At 52.5% G+C, this 21,113-nt stretch overlaps 1 protein-coding gene across 1 annotated transcript in view; it reads right to left on the bottom strand.

Annotated features, from left to right (window-relative positions):
* The window catches only part of LOC102050327 (BCL6 corepressor like 1), a 41,471-nt gene that overhangs the window by 1,399 nt on the left and 18,959 nt on the right, over positions 1-21,113 (bottom strand). Inside the window, 13 exon segments of the mRNA XM_055727674.1 lie at positions 1,296-1,443; positions 6,280-6,357; positions 7,298-7,443; positions 7,624-7,639; positions 7,642-7,789; positions 7,881-8,084; positions 8,197-8,538; positions 10,937-11,439; positions 11,598-11,678; positions 11,924-12,089; positions 12,406-14,973; positions 15,247-15,337; positions 18,261-18,399. Coding sequence (XP_055583649.1) covers positions 1,296-1,443; positions 6,280-6,357; positions 7,298-7,443; positions 7,624-7,639; positions 7,642-7,789; positions 7,881-8,084; positions 8,197-8,538; positions 10,937-11,439; positions 11,598-11,678; positions 11,924-12,089; positions 12,406-14,973; positions 15,247-15,337; positions 18,261-18,346 — 4,577 coding nt within the window. The 5' untranslated portion in view covers positions 18,347-18,399.

The following is a 21,113-nucleotide window of genomic DNA, read 5'->3' as shown; positions in this document are numbered from 1 at the left end:
CGAAACCAAAGGGGTCTTTCCTTGCTTGATTCCCCCATGTATAGGTCTCCCTCACCTGTAGTCCCTCATTCTTTCTCCTCTTTTCATTAACTCTGGGGGAGAGGACCAAGGACCAGCCCCATGTTTACTCCTGCCCTCATTTGGATAAATCCTGCCGTCAAGTCTTTGCTGACTGCAACAAGAAGCCAAGGTGACCACCTCAGAGATGGACTTCTGAGAATCACAGAATGACAGCATCACAGAATGGCTGGGGTTGGAAGGGACCTCTGGAGATCACCCAGTCCAATCTCCTGCTAAAGCAGGTTCTCCTAGAGCAGGTTGCACAGAGTCACGTTCAGGCGGGTTCTCAATGTCTCCAGAGGAGGCTCCACAGCCTCTCTGGGCAGCCTGTGCCAGTGCTCTGTCACCCCCAAGATAAAGAAGTTCTTCCCCCGTACTCAGATGGAGCTCCCTGTGCTGCAGTTTGTGCCCGTTGCCCCTTGTCCTGTCACTGGGCACCACTGAAAAGAGTCCCATCCTCCTGACACTTGCCCTTAAGGTGTTTGTAGACGTTGATGAGATCCCCTCTCAGTCTTCTCTTCTCCAGGCTAAAGAGACCCAGCTCTCTCAGCCTTTCCTCATCAGGGAGATGTTCCAGTCCCCTCATCATCTTGGCAGCCCTCCGCTGGAGCCCCTCCAGCAGTTCCCTCCCTCTCGAACTGAGGGGCCCAGAACTGGACACAGCACTCCAGATGCGGCCTCACCAGGGCAGAGTAGAGGGGGAGGATCACACAATCAGTCAAACAAATTCCATCTTACCCTATATCTTCTACTTGCTTCTCTGACTTGGGGCTCACAAAGTGTCGTTTCTACCTTCACATTATTCTAAGTAAGAGTCTGTCCAATGCTTCATTATGAGATGGCTCATGACAGGGAGTGTGCCACAAGAGGGTTACTGCTGCAGCAGCAGCAATTTGCTCCTTCTGGGGAAGCTACAATAGCACCATTCCTCAGTCTCTACCTGCAGAACAGGGATAAAGGTATCATCTCCTTTGGAGGAGTGCTTTCTGGTCTACAGGACACAAGTGCAACTCTGTATGGCCTGTCTCCTTAGCACACAGTCAGCTTGGGCTCTCAAAGTTTCCCAGGCGGGTATGAATTTTATATTTCATGTTATCTCTCACCTGGAGAACAGCCTAAGGCTTTCTTGTACTGTTGCTAGCCTCATAAGCTCAAGGGCTCTGTTCTGTGAGCTCGCCCTCCAGCCCAGCATTAATGTCACCCAAATGCTCTCTGCTCTGGGAAAAGATACTCACCCCCGAGACACTGATACTCGGAGGTTATAGCTGGGAAGCAGTGGCTTGTCTGAGAACTCAAACATGAAGTTGTCTTGCTCCTCTTCCTCCTGGTCTGAACTTCCTGGAGGGTTGAGCAGAAGATCACATCCAGTGCTATCTTTCCCCTCTGCAACAAGCAAAAGAGACATTGGCATCACTCACAGTTTCACACCAGACAGTGCTCATCACTCCCTGGGGAACAGCTCTGCCCAGCTGAACCGGCTACCACTGCAATTTCCCATGAACCTTCCCACAACATCACAGCAACTGTAAGAGCCAAGTCCCGGGGGCTCTTCCTGCTCTCCTTCGAGCCCCTCATCTCAGAGGAACTCTGTGTGAGCGCTGGCTGCTCTGCACAGCAAGACTCCACTTGGTGACCGCATCAGGTAGAAAGAACATCTTATGTCATAGCAGCAACCTTTAGGTTTACACTGATCCTGCACACAAGACGAGGCACGGCCTGCTTGCAAAACGAGCCACTTTGACTGGTAGTCTTTTCTTGGGCCAAACACGTGCTGGCCCCCAGGCTCTCCCTGAAACAGCCTCAGTCCCCTCTGCTTTGCCAGCACAGCTGTCCTCAGAGCCTGCGCCAGAGCAGGAGGTGGATGTATGAGGTGCTTTTTCTGCACAGATCCTATAAAGGAAGGCACTGCGCTCTGCTTGTTGAGTACTTCTCCATCCGGATTCCACTCTTGACAACTGTCAGCAGGTTATCTAGAGGTGTGTGCCAGCAACCGTGTCTAAGTAAGGACTGCAAGGCTGTGCCACCAAACTGAGCAGCAGATCTAAAGACTAATACAACCAAACAACACCAAGCATGACTTCAGAGAATCAGCCCTGCAGATTTCTGGCTTGAAGCTGGCTGTTCCAGGAGGTACCTCAGCTTCAGCGGTATTTGTGTCCATAAGAGATGGCAAATAGCGCACTTGATCCATCAGCCATTTAAAAGCAGTTAAATTTACCATTCACTAATCTGAATTGAAAAACCATCTGTTGAAAAACAGCTTGCTGTCTGGATTTCATTGTTAAGAAGTATCAATAGTCTTAGGTTTGCAGAGTGGTTTTTGTCCCGCTGAGATAAAAGAGAGTAACTCCAAAAACTTCCAGAAAATAGAGTTCAGATTCTACAGAAAGAAGTCAGACCAAATGTGCTAGTGAGCAAATAAACCAATCACGCAAAAGTTCAATACCACCTGCAAGAGAAAAGGCTGGGGAAAAAAAGAAATCTTATGGTGTGCTGCATGAGAAAGCTCCACGCACCATACTGCTCTACAAATAAATCCAGCACCCAGTGAGAATGTTATTTTAATAAAGAAACAACAGCAGATGACAGGAGATACAGGCTCAAACAGGGTCTCAGGAAAAAAAAGAAGGAATTTCTTAGTCCTGCCAAGGGAAAAAAAAATCCCTAAGAAACAGAAAACCAGAGTACTTAAATCTTCAAAACTCATTGTAGAATAGGACAAAAATAAGTGACATGAGTATTGGTCTGACATCACTGCTAGGCAAAGCTCAGATGCTATCACCAAAAAAATTCCAATTTCTTGAGCAACCCAGGGAAAAAAAGAATTAAATGCATTTAATGCGGCAACACAGTCCAATGTCTGTCCTGAAAACTCTTCACACTTGGTCCTGTCCGTTAGCCCAAGTGAAAGCTGCGACAAGAACAGAAACATTCTGTACCACTGCAGAGTAACAGGGAGACAATCAGACACAACAATGCTACTCCCAGGTGTAGAACAAGACCCTGGCGTGGGACTTTGTATCTGGAACTACAGTAGTGTGAAGTCCAAGATGCTGATGACTTTACCAGACTCAGACCTCAGAGATCCCACACCCTGGCTTCCCTCATTATCTTTTGGCTCCCAGAGATGTGCAGACCTAAAGGAAAATGTGGACAACATTCTTGCCTCAAAGAATAAAAACAGATCAAGCAGGGGCCTGGGATTTCTCCTCCACCCTGAGGGACATGCAATGCTTTGTGCTTCAGTTAGTGGACCTGATGGAAGGCAAATTTTGAAGGACTGAACCACTGAAGGAGGAGGACTTTTTTCTGCTGAGCTGGTTTGCTGCCTATGACAGCTGGGAGCAGCTCCGTTACTCCAGAGCTGAATGAGGTAATCCCCTGCCCTGGGCAGTATTTGCTCCTGGTGACCCGAGGTGACTGCTGAAGGTAACCAAGCCAAAAGGACCCATTTCAAAACACTCAGTAAACGCCACTGTAAAGAAACCAACCCCTTCTCACAGGCTCAGGCATCTTGCCCTTCCTTGCCAACTCACACAGTGCCCTGGCAAAGCACAGGTGACAGTGGTCTAATGCTGCCATTTCACCACTGCTGTAAGCTGATCTAGGTGTGGATGGAAAGGAAGGTCCCTTTCTGTGCCCGCTGAAAACAGACCTGGCAGGATAAAGGATTACTTCCCAACTGAGTTAGTTCCTTGCCACAACTTGCCACGCAGCCTCCCAAAGGCAGTGTCAAGGGCAGCACTGGGAACACTCCCTGCTGAGGGGCAAAAGAAGGGGCAGTGTGACTGAGCCTCTCACTGCAGCGTGGTGGTGATTTGGCTTGGGATCTCTGTCACCCTCTCTCCAAGCCAGAGACAGAAATATCCCACATCATCACCAAAGCCACAGGGTTTCAGAACATTTTGCGTCACTGACATTTCTGCAGGGATATTCGCTGATGTCTGGGAGGAACCTATGTTCTCCCAAGAGCTGTGCAGAGGTAACTGTTAAAGTTTGAAGCACCTGAGATGCAAGCATCAGGCCAGTCCACACTGGAAGGATCTTTACTGCAACGAGGATGAAATGACATTTCTAGGGAAGGGTACAGGCAGATAATGTGGGATTTGTCTGGCTTGTTAACCAGCTTCAGGTAGCGCAGGAGAGATGGAAGACAAAACCTGACAGATGGCACCACATGAATTACAGAGACCCAGCAGAGACGTACCCACAGTGGCCAGGATTTAGTGTGAAGTCCCAATGCAAGAGGTAGGACATGCCTGACAGGGAAAGTAGTCTTTTTCCACCCTCAATTGAAGAAATACTCTGAAAATCTCGACTAAGGTCCAGGGGAAGGAAAGGAAGTGCAGTGCCCAGCGCTCCCTGGGGAGATTTTCCATGTATTAGCCAAGTGTCTCAGCAAGGCCTTTCTGAGTGGTAAACTGCCACTACCGATGGCATCCCAGCACTCCTGCATTCCTCCAAGAAACACCAAAGACTCAATGGTCGTTTGCTTATTGAAAAAAAAAAAAGCCTTTTTTTTTTTTTGCCTATGGGGTGGAGGGCAGAAATGTGGGAAGACATGATGCAAGACAAGATATTTCAAGACAAGACAAGGGCTAGGGAAATGAAAGAACTGAGACAAGCAGCTAATTTGAACAAAACACAATTGGCTTGCTTTTCCAAGATCCACCCGTTCCATTTCAGGCATTAGGGTATATGAAAAACAAGATGGCACATTTCTAAATTACTTGCATGTGGCAGTGGGCCTCCTAGAGAGGGTATGACAATTGGCAGTTTAAATCTCATGCCAGGATCCTCAAGAGGAAAGGACGCTGATGAACAGGACACAAGCAGATACTAGAACTCAAGCACATCAGCTCTCTGGGCAACCAAGAACTCAGCATGCTGTAGTAATCAAAGCAAGCCAAACTCTCCTACCCACAAAACCACACACAATTTTCCTTCCTTGTTTATCAAGAGGAATCCAAGTGGGAAACAGTGACAAATCAAAAGAGGTAATATCTTTACTTTTAAAATATTCAGGTCAAAGAATAACTATTTTTCTTGTGGTAAAGAGGCTGCTTCTTAAAGGACTGCGATAGTTTCAGGAGTGAGAAATTCAGAGGAAGGAGGTTGTGGTTTGAACAGTCTTCTTGGTGTGCCTGAGGTGCAAAAGCCTACAAATAAAGTGTTCTTAGGAGTACAAATAAAGTGTTCTTAGGAGTAAAGAATTTCTTTTACTCTGAAATGAAGAGACACCACGGTCCTCCAAGGATAAGTCCTCTACCAAGAGTACCCTTCCATATGTATCTGATTTTTTTTCATTTCTAGGAGGATGTTGGGAATGACTATGTGAGCAACTAAAATCAACAGCCTTCTAGCTTGCCAGCATACGTAACCCAAGTCTTTATGAAGGGCTTGACAGTGCTGATCTCCTGTCTCAGAAGTGGTTGGGAGGGACACTGCAGTCTGCCCACTCCCCCAGCTAGATCCAGAACATCTTCACTCATGGACCCCTGGGGAATGGAGCAACACAGGGAACAATTTGTGGACCTTGTGCCTGTATCATTTCAAGAAAACTTCTAAGATGGTAACCACAATTTCAGAAAGTGACAGTAAAAGGTACAAATCATGCCTTCACTGGGAAATGCCCAGCACTGTAAGAAGAGGACCTCACCTGGATGAGTGCCTCCCCTCCAAAGCAGAGGAGAGGGATGGGCAGCTCTGGGAACCTGGAAGTTCAAGACTTCTACACCTCGAAGGAATAAGTATGTCCTCTGCCTTCCTTGGGTTTATCTTGATGACTGGTTAGCTGGGGAGTAGCAAGAACTGCTACAAGAATAACATGCTCCTGGATCGATACCCAAAGACCCTCAGGAGGCACAGCAGCATGTGGATTCTAGCCTTGCACACCGTGTTCAGCCTATTTGGAGGGATCTACACGTGCAGCTTCCCAAAGAAAATGTCCTTTTCAGGAGCAACTACCAGCATGCAACATGACAGCAAGATCTCCAAGACATGAGCTGGGAAGGACACGGACAGACCTGAGTGAGTGATGTGTCATTACCTAGCATTACTTCTCTCTGCTCTGGACTTTGGGTATTAGCTTTTCCCCACCCCACCACCCCACTGCCCATGTAAAGCAATATAGGATCAAACAAGACGAGGCTTCAAAGTTTTAGCCCCTTCAGTAATGTATATATGTACAGTACATGAAAGGGCATAGAATGAGCTCACCTAGTACAGAGCTGCTGTAGAAGTCCCACGCTGTTCGAGGATCCCCATCAGTGCGCCCCTGGAGATCCAAAAGGTAATCTAAAGAGAAAAAATGGAGAGGATTAACATTTAGCTACTGGTCAAAGCATGACCCTGGCATGCATATCCATTGATCTGGGGTGAGCCAGTTCACCTCTGCTGCTTTTCCCCACTTTGCAGTTAGGCATTATGGGGAAAGCTGAAACCTGACTTGCAAGAAGGTACCTCAGGAGAGGACAACGCGACCCTGTGCCTGAGAACATGAAACGGAAGTTGAAAAGAGAAAATGGACAACACTAAGTGGCTTGGAAAGAAAGGTTCTTAGGGTGGATTTGAGTTCAAAATTACATCTCCGACACCTGCATGTATAGTTAAGCCTGGAGGAGCTCAGACAGACAGTGGCAAACAAGTTTTTTTCAACACGGGAGACTTTCTGCCTTGTATCTTTCTGGGAACCACTGCTACTCTAGCTGTCTCTTCCTTGCTGGGATGTAGAAGCCACAACACTCATCTTGCTTCTACACAAACAGCACAGAAAGCAGGTACGCTTCATTCCCGGCCATAGGGAGCCAAAATGGTCCTTTCTAACAACAGCAGGCAGGCAGCATTTGGGCAGAGCTGTTTTCAAGTAGAAGGCATCATCACTTGGCAGCAAAAATATGCTCACTCAGGTTATGCAGTGCAGTGTAACTGGGAACTGTGGAACAGTCTCCAAGCCTCATACACAGTACTGTCTTCAGTTGTGTGACCACGAGAGGTCACTGCCACCTCCTTGCATGTTAAAGACTGAAAAGTGACTTGCATCTTATTTGGAAAACCATATACAATTCTATAATCAAGGTTTGGGTGGTAAAACAACATACACATGACAGGACAGAACTAAAATTATTCAGTCACCTGCTGCTCAAGTACTTCTAAAACATCTGATACCTAGATTTGGTCCCGTATGCTGCCAGACAGGACGGATGGAAGCACTGCTGCTCCCAGGCTTGGCACCTACCACAGAGGAAGCGCTTCATCACTTCACTGGTGGCAAGCTTCACAGCTGTCTGCCCAGAGTAAGTGGCCAGAGTGGGATCAGCACCATAGGAGAGTAGAAGCCACATGGTTTCCAGGTTGTCATTTGCTACTGCATCATGGACAGGCCTGCAAGGACAGAAGCATTAGCAGAAAAAGAAGAGACTAGATGGGTCTGCAAAGCAAACGCTCTGTTTTGAGTTAAAACAAATCTAGCAATGACCAACAGCTCATCCTGAAAAACACGCCCTGCTCCCTGCCCCTACGCTTCTCAGTGCTTCCCCAGATGTTCCCCTCTCACTGGCTTGCTTTGTGCCATCCTGTCACTGCAGTTCACGTTGGCACCGTGCTCTAGCAGAATGTGGAGGATGTCGATCCAGCCTCGCGCACAGGCTTCATGCAGAGCTGTGTAGCCAGCATTGTCACGATGGTTCACATCACTGCTCTTTTTCTGCAGGCAATACAGCACTACATCCTACATGGACAAAAGCACTGCAGGCCTGGTTACACACAAACCCAGACAAGGCAGCCCAAGACACAGAGCAGAAAAGGGCACCAAAACTCACCTTATAGCCCAATCGAGCTGCTCGCTGCAGAAGGGTCTCCCCTGCATTTTTGTTCACAATCAGCCGCCGAGCTCCAGGAGGAACGTTCTGGGCCATGGGCAATTCAGGGGAACTCCCTGAGACCCGACGGGACTTACAAAGCGTCCACAAGTCTTGGGGCTTCTTCAGAGAGCGCATTTTGGGCTGGTTCCAGCAGCCCTTCCCCTGAAAAATAATGGAATACAACTCCTTGGCACATGTGGCCGTGTCTTACTAACAGGAGTCCCCTTCTCTCTCTTCTCCCCACACGTGTTCCCCTCATCTGTCCAAGCCATACCTTCCCCTCATCACAGATCCCTGCCAGGTGTTTGGTTTTACATTTGCGTTTTCCTGATGGTTTCTCCAGCTCTTCTTGGACAGGAGAACTGTTGGAGGGCTCCAGGAAGAAGCCATTCCGAAAGTCTGGGCGTCCTTGAGATTTTTGGGGCCTGCTCCTCAATCGTAGCTCTGTGCCTTTACCCTTCGCAGACTCCTTCTGCTTCCGGTACCTAAAGTCTAAAGGAGAAATGGGAATGAGAAGCTTCTCTAGGTATGGCACGGAAGGCCAGCAACCCAGACCTCTGCCCCCAGGCAAAACAAACTGCCAATCTTTGATGGCTGCAGACCCATGGCGGAGGCACTGCAGTAAGTAGAAGAGAGTGAGTGCACAGATTCTCCCCACCAGGGATGGACTCAGCATGGACACAAGACACAAGTGGTCCTGGTCCAAAAAGGCCAAGCTTAATGAGAGCTGGGGCTTGCACACAACTGACTAAGGCTTTTCCTTGGGTCTAACAGGAAGCCCAGTACAAAACAATCCAGCTCGTCAGCACGCTTCCCAGTAGTTTGATAATTGCATGCTGCTCTATGGTGTGTTCCCCTACCTGTGAGGCCGAGCAGGACTCACATGGGATACCCCTTGGAGCGACAGAAAATGCTGGAGGCATCCCCCTTAAGCTGCCTGCAAACAGTCATTGTGTTGCTACCCGCAAAACCAGACCTTGCCTTGCCCTCTCACATCTTCCCCTTAACTTAGTAGCACACTGCAATTTCAACTAGTATGCATGCAGGTAGGAAGTACCATGAGGCCTCAAGGGAAATCCAGTCTTTTCTCCCTTGTGTTATACAGAGTTGCAGGGCTGCTCATTACAGAGTCCCATGCATCGTGCAAGGACAAGCGCTCTGCTTCCCTGAAATAGCAACATCCCGTAGCAAGGGCACGACAGCAGCAGGAAAACAAAGTATGGAATAAGAAAGCAAAGCCCTGTGAACAAATAACCACCCAGACTTGTATGATGCCATACACCTCCCTCTGTGCAGACGATCAGTGCTGGAATAAAAAAGGTTACAAAGGAAGAGCCCTGCACAGACCAAAGGACAGATGAGGCATCTATACACAGCTCTGCAGTGTCTCTCAAGCCTGGCTCTCCCCGCAGCTTTGGGCACTTTGTTTGGGAACAAAGACTTTGCTTCATTTCTAGGTGAAGAGCTAGGGGATGCCCCAGTGGATCACTTCAAGGAATCGAAAGGATAAACTCCAGGAACAAAACTTTACTTCTGTTAGGGACACTGCTGCCTTCAGTGCCAAGGCAGGTTTTGCAGCACTCCAGTAGCAGCATCTTCAGCTTCCAAGGTACGCCGAGACTCTAGATTCTCCATGTCAAGCACCGCAATATAACTTCCATTTATGTTTTGCTACTGCTAGGAAGCATGGGCCACAGATCCTGCACAAAGAAATGGGTTTGGCCAAAATACCAAGGTAGAACCACAAATAAATCTCAAAGCAAGCACATCTCAAGTACTGCTGTGCTGTTCTGTCTCCACATCTCAGGAAGAAGAGAGTGGAAGTGGAGAAAGGCAACCAAAACAACGGAGGAGTGGAAAAGCTGCCCTACAAGAAAGACTGGGATTCCTCAAGCTGGAGAGGAGAAGGAAGAGGAGGATGTGACCAAAATCTGAAAGAATCATTCAAAGGTGGATCAGCTGCGTGGAGGAATCCTGTTCACCCAATCCTGCAGCACAAGACTAAGGAGCACTCCATGAAATGAGTAAGGGGTCAGTTAAAAAAAACAGACAGAAGAAAGGACTTTGCACAGCACAGAGAGAACTTCAGGGCTTCATTGCCACTGGAGGTGATGGAGGCAGATGTTATCTGCAGGACAAAATAGGACTTAGGCAAATCCATGGACAACAGACCCATCAATGAGCTGTAGAAGGCCTGAGCAGGGACAACCCTAGTTTAGCTGTTCTGCATACTGGGGAAGCCTAGGCAGCCGAAGTCCAGGAAGCAACCGTGCTCAAGTCCTGGCCCTGCACAGCCTCTGTGCTTGCCGTGGTCAGAAGAAAACTGCAGGCTAGACAGACCCCAACACAATGCAGCATGCAGGACTGTACTTAGGCAAGGAACAGGAGACATCTCCTTGCTCTGAACAAAGTGGAGCGCACCCATGAGATGTGGTCTGGGGCAGAAGTTCTGACTTCCACCACACAAAACACGGCATTTGTTTTCAAGCTTAAGCACAACTCTCAGGCTACAACTAAGCAAAATTTTAGCAAAGAATGCAGCACGCAGCAATCACTAGCCTGCTTGCTGTTTTGGAAGTAATCACTGGACGGAGATTTCTGCTGGGCTGTCTGTAACACTGTCCTCCTCTTTTACAGCACTGCAACACTTTCACAACTAACCCAGGGCAATATACAAGGACTTGAGATGCTCCTTCTCCGGTATCTGATTCCTTCTGCCAGCGTGCAGTGGCTCTGTATTCTACAGCAAAGCTTTTAAAGTAGCCCATCAGTGTAGGTTAAATACTCCTCACTTGGCAGGTTGCCTGTCCATGTCAGGGAACACCTTCCCAGCAATGAACAGCACCCTTGGGCTGTGGAGGAGTCAGGTAGGAAACGGCATGAACCTAAGAAGAGTCGAGAACATGGCAAGGAAGAGCCAAGTCTCTTGACTGGTATGTGAAGAGAAAGGGGTAAAATGCTGACACATCAGACAACACATAGTGACATTAATAATGATGGAGTTTCATCATTACCAAAATCCCCACCAAAATCCCACATGTAACAAAAAAAGCGCAATAAAACAACAACACCCCGCGCTGGGCCGCAGCTTCATACTGGAATCCCCTTCCCAGATTGTACCTGCTTTGGATTTTCGCCTCCTCTCTCTCGGTCAAATATTCCCCCATCTGGTATTTCCGACTTTTCTGTCGTCTCCTTTTCTTCCTTTTGATGTGGCTGTCATCTTCCTCCTCCTCATTGGGCTCCCACAGCTGCCTGGGTGATGCCACTCTCCAGGGCAGCTCCCGATTCCTCCTCGTGTAACAGCTGCTCCTCTCAGACAGAGACCTGTCCCTGGCCCTGCGACTGTGATAGCGTGATGTCCTGTGGGATTTTCACAGCCTGCGACGTTTCAAGGATGTCTCCTCCTCCCCTTCCTCCTCCTCTTCTTCCTGATCCTCCTCCAACAATGGTAAAATCTCCTGACCGCTCACATCACACTCTCCTGTCACACCAGCCGAAGAGCCAGCGATGCTTCCTGCAAGAAAGTGAGATCTCTAGCTGACAAAAAAGCCAAGAGTATCTACAAGAAAACCCCTGCAAGGCAGGACAGAAGGCAGGGACAAGGCCACGTAAAAAGGGAAAGGCTCACAGTCCACCCAGGACTCCCAGCTGGGTCTCCTAGCACCAACTCACCCGACTGACTGCGTGTCCGACTGCTCAGCACCACCGGAATGAAATCCCCAAAGTTGTTCTTGGGCTTCTTCTCAAGGTAACCTGTGGGGAAAACTGTGCCTTGAGAAAACATGCTACAGATCTGTCCACGCAAGTCTGCTGGCCTGGGAAGGGCAGTTCAGCATCACATCGCAGCTCTGTTTTGGATCCCAACCCACTACGGGAAGCCACTAGCTCCAGAGGCTGTTCAGCTTCAGAGTAGCAACAGTTTGGCCACATGGGCATTAGGGTGACAGGAACCGCTGCAGCCTGACCCCGCAATAATACATTGCCATTCACAAGGGTACCTTCCTCGTGGCTGTCCCCACGGTGTGCTGGCGATGGGAACTCCGTCTTTGCTGGCCTCCTGCGCTTACGCTTTACCCTGAGACTGCTGTGATCTTGCCGTGATCCCAGGCCGCTTCGGCCTTCTCGCTTGCCAAGGTCATGCAGATCGTCATGGTGTTTTCGCCACTGTGAATGGAGGACATGGACTGAAGCCTGAGCTGCCAAATGACTGAGCTGGAGTAGCAAAAGAGAAGGGACAAAACGCTGTCCCCTACTCATCATGCTGGTGCCCTCCAGCACTTTTGACACCCCAGATCCATTTTTGCTCTAGATAACCTGCAGACACGGGTACATTAATCCACTGCCAGGTAATGCCAAAGAGCATGGGCGGAAAGCCCTGTGCACTCAGCTGTGCCCTCCTCTGTGAAGAGCTCCCTCCTCGCCTGCAACCTCGCCTGCTAACCTTTGCCATAACCCAAGAGGCCCAGCCTATACCACCTACCTTCTGGCCATGCGCACTCCGGCTCCCCGATTTGCCTGGGGGCTCCTCACCATCCTGGGTTTGACACTTCAGTCTCTTGTGGGCCTGCCTGGCGTCCCCACCATGCTGCCGCTTGGACTTGCAGTGCACGCTGCCCTCTTGCTTGATTTGGCCTGCTCCTTTGAGTTTGACCTCACCAAAGGCCTGGGGAGCAGTCCCAGCTCGTAGACAAGTCCCAGAGGTAAATGACATGTCACAGTCCACTCGCTCCTTCCTGACCCTGCACAGATTCACCTGACGCACGCACTGGAGGGGCTCTACTGCTGGTGGCTCCTGGGAGCCTTCGCAGCCTAGCTCCTTGCGCTGACTCTCTGTGGGCACCTCTGAAATCATTCGCAGGCTCTGCTGCCCAGCTGCAGGCAGATCATGCGACAAATATGCTGCTAACACTTGGGTTTTAGGCTTTGCGTCCAACTGTTTGCGGCTACAGCTCCCCTGAGGAGCCTCAGTCTGTACATTACCCTCCTTACTGGAGTCAGCCTCTGGCCGATCACACTCTTGACTCTTCTGTGGAATGTCCAGCTTCCCCTTCCCCCCTTTCACATCCACAGCACTGGTCTGAAGAGATGGACCAGCAACCAGTGGGACTGGATTGGCTGGCTCCTCATAGAGCTTGGGCAAGGCCCGGCAGCTCTTGCTCTTGGCTACAGCTTCCCGTTCCTCGGGTGGGAGCCTGGGCAGCCCCTCCGGCAGGCTCTGGGCAGCTGTGCTGGACTCTGTGGGCTGCACGCTCGGGAATGTTGGGAGCTCACCTGCACCAGCTGGCTTACAGGAGCTGTTCTGGTTTGGGGGCAGCTGCCCTGCTGTAGAGATGCCGATCGAAAGCAGGGGGGGTTGATGATAAGGAGACCAGCCAAGAGGCAGAAGCTGAGGATTGGAAGGTTTTCCATTCACAGGGCATCGTGGGTACACACTTCCCTGGCCAGGATTCCAGGTGGACATGTCCTTGGACTGACACAAAGGAGCTCCTGGAGCAACTCTACCATGAAGTCTCCTGGCGGGATCCTGCTGTCCTTCTGTGCTGACCTGGTTGGACTTCTTCCCACAGGGAACCCCAGCACTGCGAGGCTCTCCCTGGTCAATGATGGAAATAGGCTCCTGCTTGGGAAGGTGGCGCGGATCTCTGCTGAAGCTCATGCCAGGGTCCTTGCTGAGCAGCAGCGAGGCAGGCACCGGGTTGGCGACGCCGACACAGGTGCCTGGAATGGTGCTGATGAGCGTGGTGTTCTTCACCCAGGAACCCTGCTCGCCATTGCGCAGGAATTCAGGGAAGATGACTAAGGGAGGGGTGGTGCCAAGACACAAGGTGACGCTGCTGCCCGTAGTCTGGGCTGCACGCTGGGACCTGGACAGGACTGTGGTGAGGAGAGCTTTGCCACTGGTGTGCACGGGTGTGAGGATGGGCATAGGAGGTGTTTTGCGTTGACTGGGTGGAGGCAGTTTCTGACGATTGGACTTGGAGGAGAGATCGAGAGGCATCTCGCTGCACTCTGGAGAGGAGACCATCTCACGCTCGAGCTGTGGAGGGGACTTCAGAGGAGAGAGTGAAGTGGCAGCCCCCGGTACTTGCGGCTCGGGAGCTGCCGGGGCTCTGGCGTGCGCACCAGTGCCGGAAGACGGAGCAGCACTCCCGCACGATGCTGCCAGCGCAGCCTGGCTGGATGAGAGGGAAGGGCCAGCGGTGCATGAGGGAGCGCCCTCAGCAGCAGCCTGGGCACTGCTTCCACCTGAGGGCGAGGGGCAGCTAAACTGATTCACCTCCACAGACACCACTTTGGCGTCTGAAGCCAAGGGTCTGGTGACAGAGAAGGGGTAGGGGTAGGAGCGCAACTCTGGGGAAGCGATAATGCCTGGCAGGCAACGCTCGTGTATGTAGGAAGGCAGGACAGGGAGGGTGAGGGTGGAGGAGACCCCCAAGGTGGCTGGCAGCGTAGCCACACTGAGTGGCTGCCCGCAGCTGGGTGGTGGGATGTACACCAGTGACTGGCTCGGGCTCAGAACTGCCCCAGCCTGAAAGGTCAGGGGTAGTTTTTGCATAGCAGGGGCCTGAGATGTGGGAAAGCACACTCTGTTCAAAGTAAAAGTAGCAGGAGTGGAGGCAGAGGTGTTGCAGCTGGAGACAACCACAGACAACGTCCCTTCTGCCAGCGTGCCTGGCCCCTGTGCTCCAGTGCTTGGGGTGGTTTTCTCCTTCCCAGCAGGCTCGCTCTCTGGAGCCACGGAGCAGGCTGGAGGAGCATCAGCCTGCTTGTCACTGTGAGGCTCTGCAAGTGTCCAGGCAGCATCAGCACCACCGCTCTCCTGCTCAGCAGCTCTGGGGACTGGAGGCTCCTGCCCTCTGCCATCCCCCTGGCTCACCAGAGGGCCCAGGGCATCATCTTTCACAGTCTTTCCCACACGCTCAGGGTTTGGGTTGGGATCAGGTGGCTGCTCTTCCAGTTTGGGCCCCAGCTTTTCCTCCACCGTGTTGCCATCAGCATCCAGCCCCTGGGCACTGCTGCCACCACTGCTGACTGCTGTGAGCTCCACCTGCAACAAGAAGGGAGAAGAAGGTGTTCCTGAGAGCTGTGAAAGTGGCTCCTAGCACAACAGGCAGGACCTTCTCTCTATGCCCCGCTCAGGACACAGAGGCAGAAATGGCAAACAGTTCTTGCCAAACTAGAGCGCTGCTTTGCCTTACTGCACCTAAGTGCACCACCTTCAAGAAGGAGCCTGCGGGACCCATTAGGGTAGATGCTTTTGTTTAGCTTGTTCCACCAGGGAACGCCTTCTTGAACCCAGATGTGCACACGAGGAGCTCACCTCGGAAAGGCTGCTGCTGACGCAAAACTCTTGAGACCCCAAGTGCTGGGAGCTGCTCGTTTTAGACTCCTCATCAGAAAGGGGGGCTCTCCTAGTCGAGGAACAAGACACAGCATTACGAAAGCCCAAGACACCCTCCCAGGATCCTACCCCTCCCTGTCCCCGCATGGGACAGCAGATCAGCTGGCAGCCTGAAGCAGCATGCCTGCTCCAGGTAGCTAGCTCCTCATCAACACAGGTTATGTGGCCACTGCAGGCTGAGGGGATGAGGAACACTGCTGTCCACTGTGGCCTCCCTCTCCCAGAGCTCTGCCCGCTGGATAGCACCTCCTCACACAGAAATGCTTACCCTACACCACCTACGGGCCTGACAAGACCTTCTCTGTGGCACAGCAGCTCTGTGCACCCTCCTTACCCATGGCCATTTTGGCACACACACCCTGGTGTCACCATGGGCCAGCCCAGCCCTCCCTGGCTGCGCTGCATCACAGTCCGGCTCCACACATCCACTCCCAACCCCTCCGCTTCCTGTTCTGCCCCACCACACGTTTCCAGTCCCATCCTCCCCCGAGCCCCAGCCTGCCCCTCTCTTCTTCCACAGGCACCTCCACACTCCCCATTCCTCTGTCTCCCAGCCACGCTCACTCCCTGCCCTGGGACTCCCCAGCCCAGCCCTGCTGCTCCCCGCCAGCCACAGGTGGACATCTCCCCCCAGCGCCAAAGCTATCTGGGCTCAAGCCGTCCGTAACAGAAGCAGCAGGTGCGGGCAGCCGCCTCGGTGTGCAGTGCCCTGCTGGCCTGCGCGTCTGACCCTTTCTCTTTGGAAGACAGTTTCTGAGCGGAAAGCCTGAATTTGGGGTACGGACTGTGAGCTCTGTGGAAATGGAGCACACCGAGGAGACAGTTGTTCTTGGCATCTGCGAGAACCCTGCACAGGAGACAGCGCTTGTGTCTTCAATGCCCTGGCCTGGGACACTCCTGCCCCAGCAGTATTTACCCCACAGGGATTCTCTGCTCTCGAAGGAACCAACCTCCAGCTCAGCTTCTGCTGCTGACATGATTTTTCTGGATTTGCTCCCCTAACCCCCAGGCTTTCACCACAAAGTAATGGACACAAGCTACAGGAGCCAGCTTTCTCCTCAGGCTCCCGCAGCCCCAGCACAGGCACCCCGCTCCGGGCTGCCTCACAACCCCCGTGACAGCCTGGTCCCTTCGAGGGGCTCCTGCCCCCTCGGCAGCAGTTTGGCAGGGCCCCTCCAGCCCAGCCCGGCCACAGCAGGCCGGAGAGGCCTGTCACTAGCGAGGGGAGATGGGGGGCCGGGCCGGGCTGTGGCGCGGGGGCCGGGCTGGCAGGGGCCAGGCCGCCTCAGCACAGCCGGCGGGGCTCGGGCTGCCGCACAAGGGGGCCCGGACGTGGCCAGGCCCCGGGGCCCAGCCCCGCGCTGGGGCAGACCCGGCCCCGCCGGACCGGGAGGGACCTTTGCGGGGCGGGGAGCGGGGGTCCCGGAGCCAGCCCGCCGGCGCAGCCCGGTCCCCGAGGAGCCCTGCGGCGGCCGGCCGGGCGGAGCGCGGGCGGAGCGGGGCCGGGGCCGGGGCCGGGGCCCGCCACACACAGCCGGGCGACGCGCCGGTGAGACGCCAGGGGGCGCCCGAGCGCAGCTGGCTGCCCGCGGCACGGCGGGCGAGCGCCCGGGAGCTGGACAGCGGGACCCGGCCCTTCCCCGCCACCGGCACCGCCTCCTCCCGCCCTCGGCTACCTGCCAGGACGGCGGGACCGGCTCTGCCCCGTGCCGGGCCCAGGCCCTGTCAGCTGCCGGGACGGCCCCGAGGGCAGCCCCGGCCCCGGTGCTGCGGCCTGCCCCGCCTCCGGCCCCGAATGCCGCCGACCGGGGCTCCTCCACAGGCCGGCCCGTGCCGCGGCGTGGGGAGCCCGCCACACCCGGCTGCAGGGCACGGGGACGGCACGGCCAGCCGGTGCCAGCTGCCTCCCATCTGGCCCCAAGCGGGGCGGGCAGCCACGGGACAGCGCTCGGCTGCAGCCGGCCCGGTGTGCCCGTCTCACTCGCACCCCGAGCTTTGATGTTTGTTGTCAACTAGGAGTAGCTCCACGTGGTTTAGGAGAGGCGGAGGGCAACGCCATCCCCAGCTCTTATCTGAGGGACACACAGCAGGCCAAGCGGCTGCTGAGGGCTGAAGATGATCTCTGCCCGCATGTCTGCCTCAAGCCACAGTCTGAACTCTTCCCTGTCCCGCCGCTCTTCTGACCGGCCCTCGGAGGACTCGCCGCCAAAAGCCTCAACACCCACAGTCAGGAACGACAGGTGCGTGCTGCCTTCAAGCCCGTCAAACTTTTCTGGCTCTGGCAAATGCAATGAACACACGTAGTAGCCTCAAGGAAGCCACAAACTGATCAGTTTTGAGAACTCCCCCAAGAGCTGTGGAATAAAAAGGTGATGCAAAGCCACGGGGCAGGCCAAGAACTCATCTTGATCGATTCTGCCTCCCAGTCACTAATCCTCCCTAATCTCCTATTTGGTGGCATGTCACAACTCTCCCTTCTAATCATTTGGTCTGTACTAACCCTCCTGGGTCACCGCCGACAGGTCTTAGCTACTTGGTTCGCAGCGGGTCAAGCTCTTCCCCTCTCTGCCAGTTAAGAGCACACGTCTGCTGAAGCCAACAGCACATGCAGACGACTCAGCCTCATCACCCACCAACGGCATGGATGTACTACAGCTACACGCAGCCAGCAGTTCCTCTGCAGAGAACTCCAGCATGCTCTGCTTGTGGGCCCTCCTTGCTGGAGCACGGGATGTGGGGACCAGCACAGAATGCCACTGTTTAACCACACACCCATCCCCTCCCTGCAGCTCTTTCGCACCTCAGTCCATTTTACACCACAGGAAGAACAGGTTAAGCCAGCACCAGCTCCCTTCCCATAGCCTTTCCCGATCCCTAACGCACTTTCTCCACTCTCTTCCTCCTTCCCCTACCACACCGCCCACGCACCTCACCTCTCCTCGTTGAGGCCACACATGCGAATCCGGTCTGTGCTGCTCCAGTTGTGCACCCCACTGTAAAGAGGTGCTGTAGAGATCATGACAGCTGCTCGTCACCAACCGGGACTTGCTGGGGCTCACGGGGCCACTCTGCCTACAAAAGAAAAACAGAGGATTAGTAACTCTCCCTGGGATGCTCGCATTCAACCATGCTTGAAAAAGAGCCATCCGCAGCTTCGCTGTCAGGCAGGTTTGGTGCAATACCCAAAATGCTACACCTGTGCCTGGAAGATGGCTAGAAGACATCAGTAGCGCCTTGGGACAGAATCCACGGTACGCTCATCCTCATATTAAACAATGTTACTGCCAAAAACCTCTAGCTACCCTGAGAGTTTCACACAGGTGTCTTTGCACACATATGCACCCCTCAAAAGAGTCCTCCACTCTTCTTCTTCCCCTTCCAGAGGAGCCTCCAGACCCCGGTAGTGAGCCACAAGACCAAGCTTCTTCATGATGGTCTGTTACAATGCTGGCATCCCCATAGCTTCATATAACTTTCATAAACCGGCACACAGCGGCTTCAAGGGGGAAAGCCTCAAACAAGAAGGCAGCTGGGGTGCCCTGCAGGGGAGCAGAGGTTTGCCAACAGGGCCGTCAGACAGTGCCATCAAGTGATTATCCCCTCCCTCTGTCAGGAAGGTGCTGGTATTCAGTATGATTACGGGTGGAAAACATGAGGAAATCCAGAGATCCATGAGCATCCAAGATTCACCGTCGGCTGGAGGAGCTTTTGAGGGAGAACGTTGCAGCCAATCGTGCAGCACTGCGTGTTCAAGCATTAAGGCAGCTTTGCTGCTCAAGTCCTATCAGGGAAAAAGCAACGAAGGAAGAGAGGCTCTACTGTGCTAACAAGTGGACTTGGTCGAACCAAGTAGGACTGATGCCAAAAGGCAGAGAGAGATGCTGTCAAAGAGGTTCTCGCTTCAGAGAAATACTAAACACACGAAAGTAAAGCAGGCATAGAGCCACAGCAATGCTCTTGGTGCAGCGGGTGAGAGTGGGAAGAAGCTGAAAGTGACACATGATCCCAAATCTCCCTCGGTTGCCTTTTCCCTGAAAAACCTCCTGGTGACAGGAGGACTGAACAGGACAAGAAGCAGCTTGCACCATCCGTTCATGCTGAAACGAGCCACGCAGGGATCTACCAGGCAGCAGCTCAAGGGATCAAGATGTGGAACTGAATGACACCTCTGAACACAGCTGCTGCCAGCCATCCTCACCCCAGCCCAAACATGCCAGTGAGGATCCTCCAGACAGGAAAGAAGGGTCAGGCACCCAGGAGAAATCGGGGCAAGGTAGCTTGTTTGCGAAAAAGAAGCAACTGACCCATCTGCACATATGAGGGCACAAGTGAGCAAACAAACTAGGGAAATCAGAGGTCAGGAGAAGAGGGGGAAACCTGCTAAAAGACACAAACCGTAAGATGGAAGAAATACTGTATAATGGAGGGAGACCCAGGCAGACGCTAAGACAGAGAGCAGGGTCATACCCAAAGAGAATGAGAGGTGGCTTGGAGCAGGAAGGGGAGGAGTCTTGTGATGCTTGGAGAGAAATGCAACATAAAGGAAATAGGGGAACAAACTATCTGCGGGGATTTCACCATCTTAGGCTAAACTGAAAGAAGGGAAAGAGAAAAGTTCTGCCCCTGAGCACAGTGGCAGGACAGATGCTTCAGAAGATATCAAAAGGGACCTTCTGTGCAATGGGGGAAGGGGATGCACACGGCTACACGATGTAGAACAGGAAGGAGTTGGAGATGAGCTGAAGCCTCAACTAAGCACAGATCAGGCATGACCCGAGAACGGGCTTGGCAAGGGAAAAATGATAGTGGCGTGGTACAAGGAGCTGGGAGAAACAGCACATTTTGAGTACTTGAGTGAGAACCGGTCAACAGAGGAGGCACAATGGCCATGAGAAGACAGCCAGCAGGACATAGTAACAGAGATAGTAACAGGACATTAGTGCTTTGCTACTGTTTGCCTGCAGTTTACATGGGAATTAAGAGATCCGTTCCTCTAGAGCAGCTCTGATGAGACACATGTATCAAATTCTGGAGAAGTGAATGATCTGATCTGGTAACCTAAAGCCTATTTCCGTTACATACCCTAATCAAAAGTCTGTTAGAGTAGACCTTACGCCCTGCTGTTCCTTGCCTTTTTAATGTTAGTGCGTTCCATCCTAGGGATTTTAAAAGAATGGCTTTTAAAGCAGCCTTTCCCAGCAAGCCAGATGTTGGATGAGTCACACTGGAATAAGGGGAGGGGAGTCTGTGGTGTATCCCTGTGGCGCATCACTTTAAGATAGTGCAGTGCACTCTAGGGCAAATAAAAGAACAGCAAATCAGGAGAGTTCAGCTGCTGTGGCTATTTACCATACAGCAACTTCAGTTCAAGCCATGCTGATAGTTCTTGTAATGCCTTAAATCAAACAACAGCTGTCTGTGGTCTCAAAGTATGACATCCTAAACATCTGCCGGTTTCCAGGCTTGAAACATTGCAGCTGCCTTACCTGAAGGAAACGTTACTGTTAGCATACCAGGAATCTTGGTGCTACTGTCATGTGACATTTTCACTAAGGAACTAAGTGACTAGAGATTGTCACCTCACAAAACACTGAACAACTCCCTCTGGCAAAGATCCACTTTCAAGCACTTTGCAAAACATTGTGGTTATTATATTTTTCAGTTCCTTACACTGGCCGCAGAAATCCAGCCACAGGCTATTCAGTTTTATGCTTTACCAGCCTCAGGACTTCTCTCAGGACAGCTGGCAGTGAAGGAGAAGTCACATCGGTGTCTCCTCCAGCAGT

This window comes from Falco cherrug, chromosome 15 (assembly GCF_023634085.1).
Source record: "Falco cherrug isolate bFalChe1 chromosome 15, bFalChe1.pri, whole genome shotgun sequence".
Classification (NCBI taxonomy): domain Eukaryota; kingdom Metazoa; phylum Chordata; class Aves; order Falconiformes; family Falconidae; genus Falco; species Falco cherrug.
The sequence above is the reverse complement of the archived record's forward strand: the minus strand, read 5'-3'. Positions and strand labels throughout refer to the sequence as shown.